This window comes from Centruroides sculpturatus, unplaced genomic scaffold (assembly GCF_000671375.1).
Source record: "Centruroides sculpturatus isolate CEXI.00-Female unplaced genomic scaffold, Cexi_2.0 scaffold14, whole genome shotgun sequence".
Classification (NCBI taxonomy): Eukaryota; Metazoa; Arthropoda; class Arachnida; order Scorpiones; family Buthidae; genus Centruroides; species Centruroides sculpturatus.
In genome coordinates, this window is record NW_019384312.1 from 1,169,057 (window position 1) to 1,174,636 (window position 5,580).

The window sequence follows — 5,580 nt, forward strand, 5'->3', positions numbered from 1 at the left end:
CTTTAAACAAAGAATTGAAAGATCTGAAAATCTACTTTATAGGCTAGATTTTTGATAATTTTTTCAGAATTATAGCAAAACAACTGATTATTTCGATGATATATTTTTTTTAATTAATACAAAACACTTGGAATAATTCATTCCTAAATCATTCAAACAAAATTTCAAATTTAATAAAACAGATTTTTCTCATGAATATATATTTTTATTTTATTTTCTCAAGAGAGTTCGAGTATACATAAAACTACAAATGACTAAATAATCATAACATATATCAAAGTGTATAGATGAAAAAAACTTCCACAAAAATAAAAATAAAATTGATTTTGAATGTAAAAAGAATGGTATAAAAATATAATGGGAGTAGTTTTGACTCCATTTTTATGGATTTGCCTGGAAAAATAAGAATTTATTTATTGTAGAATTTATATAATATATTAATTTAAATAAATAATAACTTCTTAATTAAATATAATTAAATATAATTTAACAATTATTAAATTTTGATACAGTATAGGAAGCATGCGAATATGGCCATCAAGAGAATCAAAATAAATTATGAACATCTTGAAAACATATTCAAAGACTAGAAAAAAAACAAACAAAAGTTATATAAATAAGACAATCTGTTAGGTTTTTTTTCATGTAGAAGAATTAATAGAACTTATAGTTGTGTTCCACAACCCAAATAAGTTATTAAAACCTGTGGAAGAGATAAACAATGAGAACGATAGTATAGAGTAATATATCGAAATGTATTCTGTCTACCGCATTGGTATTGCTTGATTCTTCCATATCCCATTCGTAATCACCACAAAATCCGTTAAGGATTGGTTGAGCAGGAATTCCTCTTCTGTAAGTAAACAAAATCGAAAAGAATTTGAAGAATATTTAATAAATTAATAAACTTAAGACCCATATCAAATGATAATATACCTTAACATTCTACATCTGTGTTCGTCTAATCTAAAACTAGCACTGTCAGCATCGTTAATGTTTTCTGGACTCCATAATCGTTCGGCAACAGCTGAAGCACGTGGCCTGTAAACATTTAAAATTTTTAACATATATTCTAATATATAAATAAATGATAAGACACGTGAAAAATGCAAACAATAAGTTAATAAAAAAGCAAATTTCATATTGCTTTTAGACATCACAATGTAATATCGTGTTGAATCAAATTCAATTCAACACGATTCTTTAAAAATTGTAAACAAAAGATATATAGTAAAATAATCTATCAAATTTACCATAAACGAGACAAAATATTAGTAGCATCAACATATTCTCCCCACATACAGGCTTCTCCGCCGATTATCAAATTCTTCTGTTCCTCGGTAGCTAAAGAAAACAATTCACAAACATATATAAATAAGATATTCCATGAAATACAATGTAATAAACTAATTGTGAAGAAGATAATACCATTAAATCCTCTTGGATCGCATTTATAATATTTCTTCCAATCTTGTCCATAGCTAATGTAATTCAGATACCAACATGAAGACAATACCATCTGATAACCTTTTTGAGCTATAGGCTCGATATATTCTTGCCATTTTTTCATTTTTATATCTAATTCTGTATCTTTCCATACCTGAACGATCGTATCAGGTTCAGCCTAAAGAAAAGTCATTAAAATACTTAATTTCTGTAATAAACAGTTAGAAAAAGAAACAAATTTATTAAAGGAATATTACCACAACTCCATTATCGATGGGATCTTGCCATATCATATATTTATAACCAATATCTTTCACATTGTGTAAGGTTCTATTTACATAATATGTTTCTAAATCGCTATAATCTTTCATGTTATGTTCTTCCATAAATTTCTTAATTTCGGGATTTGATTTCCTGTAAAGATTTATACGTTATTTCTAACAATATCTCAGCTTAAAATTGCTTATGGATAGAAATATTCCTTACCAGCAAGCATAATAAACTTCGTCCATACCGAGATGAATGTACTCATCCGGGAAAACACCTTTCACTTCTTCGAAAAGAGCTTTGAAGAAATCGTAAGTGAAATCTTCCATTGGATTAAGAATTTCAGCAGAAGCATGTTCAGTGTAATTTGGAGTATAGGGCTTATCAAGTCCTTCGCCATAGCATGGCGTCAAAAGTTCTATTAAAAAAAATAAAATAAAATGTTTAATCTTGTTTTACAATATATTAAATATATAAAATGCAAAGTTTTAATTACGAGGGAAAGCTTTTCCGATTGCTTGTGTATGTCCCGGTGTATCAAATTCTGGAATGACTCTTATACCACGAAGTCGTGCATATTCTATCACTTCTTTGATATCTTCGTAGGTATAAACGTGTTTAGGACTATACGCTCCCTGAATACAAAACATTTTTTTATTTATTGATTTCAACGAATTTAAAACACAAACTTCATTCAAGAAAACATGCTTACAACAGTAGTTAGATTGGGATAAGTTTTACTTTCAAATGGAAACGATTGATCATCAACTATATGCCAGTGAAATACATTAAACTTGTTATATGCCATGGCATCCTGAAAATAACATTAAAATTACAGTCTAAATCAACGTATAACTGTACATATTACTGATGAAATTAGAGAAGTTATATATATTAAAAGTAATTTTTGTTTACTTCTACTTACCAAATTTTTTTTCAGAACCTTTTTTACTTGGAAATGACGAGATGTATCTATCAGAAGTCCTCTGTATTTATATCTGGGTGCATCTTCAATTTCGGTAATATTGATTCTATACTGTAAACATAAAGTTTGGTATATAAAATAACGATAAACATCACTTTTTAAAGTTTTAAAATTCATACTTACTGCATTTTTTCTATCTTGATATACAAGTTGACTGAATGTTTCTAATCCTATTTAGTAAATATAAAATTATTTTTATATTGAATTAGTTAATTTTTAAAATTTTCTCTACTTAATTCGAATATATTATAAAATATTTTTATTGACAATTTCGAATATGATCTAAACTTGGACTAGTACGGAATTCATTCCTTTACTCATATTGGCTCATTGCCTTCAGGTTTAAAAGTAATGAGTAACTTTAAGATCATTCACCAGTGACCATCACTTTTGAATGATCTTAAAGTTCAGGATAACATCGTGATAGTTAGTCTTGGGTTCATGCTTTGCCACGTGGAGTTAACCGGGTTTTCTTCACATATACATGTCATCGTACTTTGCCGATCACTGATGTATCAAATGTATATAGATACATGATAATTTTGATTTTGCATAGCCCTACTAACACCTAATTAGGGGTTAGTTTCTCATAGAAAGTACTCCCGGGAGACACCTCTTTGACAGTTCCTTCAAGTGTTGCGTTACCTTCTTGCACCAATATAATCTAAATCCAATTCAATCTATTGCATAACTCATAAATAGGCCTTTCAGTAAAAATCTAAACTACTTGCTTCTCGTGTTAATTAAAAACTGTTTAAAATACACACCTCTTAATGCTCCCCAAACCGTTTCTGCTTGAATTGTAGAAATTCCAGATTCAGGAACACTGAGTAAATCTAAAAAAAAAAAAAAAAAATTGTAAATATAAATAAACCTACATCTTTCTTTTAATAATACAAAATACATACATTATGTCTATAACTCTAAATCTTTTTGAGCAATTTAAGAGAAGAATAGAGCCTATTCTAATATAAATCGAATTGGAACACTTCCGATAAAAGTTCCAGAAAATGGTATGAAACTTCTATCACAAAAGTTCGAATTCTATTCGTTACTTTACGTAACTAAAAGTATGGACATGATTTTTCGATTCATTTCCATATTCATGGTTATGTAAAGTAACATTCCTTGCCAAGCAAACAATAAAATTACAAAAAAAATAGAATTATTTTATAATTATCTGTCTAAATAATGGAAATTGGTCACATGATTGGAATCCAAATTTTACTGAATCATCACCCGATTCTTATTAACATACAATAGATTTATCTCTTTTCCTATTTTAATATAGAGACTACGCCTATTACAACAAGAATTTAATAGATTTTATAACGTTTTTTTAAGTATTTTAAATTGAATTTCAAATTAATATTTAAAGTTAAAGTTTGTTTTTCTATTAACTTAATGATTAATAATAAAATGCAAGATATTTTCATGATTACATGATTCGTCTTGGTTATGAGAAGGATATCCACAATCTTTCTTGTCCAATTTTCGAATATCGACGTTCAATCCTTTCAGAATGGGAAGATCTTCGTCTTTCTTACCATTTCGCTTATCTATGAGAATATAATCTCTGTATCGTTTTAGACCTTCGTCGATAACGTCACAATTCTTCATATTTGTTGACAGATAGAAAGTATTCGGATCTATCGTTAATAATCTTGGAGATGCCTTCCATTTTTTGGGGAATGGCCAAGGACTTCCTGGTGGGGATTTCTCTCCCTTTAAAAAAAAGAAATGATATCTTAAAAATTGAATATTATATCAATTTCAAATGTTAATCTAGGTTAGGCTATTTCATTTTTTCCTTGCCTTTTTAAGAATTCTCATTAATTTCATTCAAACATCTTAAGAGTTACGCGAAACGGTGCAATCGTGACCTACTTTCAATTGAAAGGTTTGATCAGGAAGTTACTGTTATAAGATAATTATTTCACGTTTCTGTATTTCATTCCCAGGATATAATGTATTTTTAACATATGTTATTTATATATTATTGTTTTTTATTTTTTTAAATATATACAAAATTATCATGGAGGAAAAATGCAAGTTTCTACCTTAAGACAATATTTAATTTACAGATTAGAAAGTAATAAATAACATTGAATTAATCTCTAATTGAATGAAACAATCGAAGGATTTTCATATTACTCGACCTTCAAACTAATCCTTGTCGCTAGTAAGACATGTATTTGGAAATTTCAATGATAACTGATAATAAGCTAAGATGCCTGAAGTGATTTATGTAATTTAAATATAATAATAATACTAATAATAAAATTTGATCCGTTTAACGAATAATATTTATCATTAATTTAACAATTTTATTTGTTACAATGTACAGAGTTCGATGTAAAAATTATAAATATACTTACAGGTAGAGGATATTTAACTTCGATGTAAGTAATGTATGCATATGTTAAACTATAACAAAGTGTAAAGATTGTTAGTAAATAATGCATCTTGTCGACTTCTTCGAATTCAACTGAAGTAGCTGCAGAGAAGTATTTTATTCTTGTAACCTTTAAACGGTTATAAACAGGTTAAACCGGATATCACGTGATTATAGCAATCAAATGAAAAATGCAACAGTAATACTGTAATATCACTAATTAATTATACGAAAACCTTTTGAATTTCATGTAGCCTTAACTTAATGTATTCATTTTGAACTTGAAAATTTTACAGTGTCGATTTTTATTTACTTTATAATTCAATAAGAAAAAGTTTAATGTAAAATATAAATGATAAATTATATATAAATAAGTTTAAATTTTTAATATATAAACATTAAAATAATATATATTTTGAGATTTTATGATTAATGCTAACAATTTTATACAATTAATTCAAGTTATTAACTCGAATGGAAGTTAACA

At 27.3% G+C, this 5,580-nt stretch overlaps 1 protein-coding gene across 4 annotated transcripts; it reads right to left on the reverse strand.

The window, feature by feature from the left end:
- Window positions 1–207: 207 nt before the first annotated feature.
- Window positions 208–5,312, reverse strand: LOC111621946 (beta-hexosaminidase subunit beta-like). Of its 4 annotated transcripts, none has more exons than XR_002756173.1 (14): window positions 5,077–5,312; window positions 4,141–4,423; window positions 3,466–3,534; window positions 2,822–2,868; window positions 2,639–2,749; window positions 2,426–2,527; window positions 2,210–2,348; window positions 1,933–2,131; window positions 1,704–1,860; window positions 1,429–1,624; window positions 1,254–1,344; window positions 937–1,041; window positions 511–853; window positions 209–393 (listed from the first exon to the last, which is right to left on the reverse strand). XR_002756173.1 is itself a non-coding variant. In XM_023364210.1 (13 exons), the coding sequence occupies exons 1-13, from the start codon at window positions 5,161–5,163 to the stop codon at window positions 382–384; spliced, it is 1,755 nt and encodes a 584-aa protein (XP_023219978.1). In that variant the 5' UTR covers window positions 5,164–5,312; the 3' UTR covers window positions 209–381. The 4 variants fall into 4 exon arrangements, 1 of the variants encoding a protein (XP_023219978.1); XR_002756169.1 differs by having other exon boundaries at window positions 511–703; window positions 769–853; window positions 2,639–2,868; XR_002756168.1 differs by having other exon boundaries at window positions 208–393; window positions 2,639–2,868.
- Window positions 5,313–5,580: the final 268 nt, after the last annotated feature.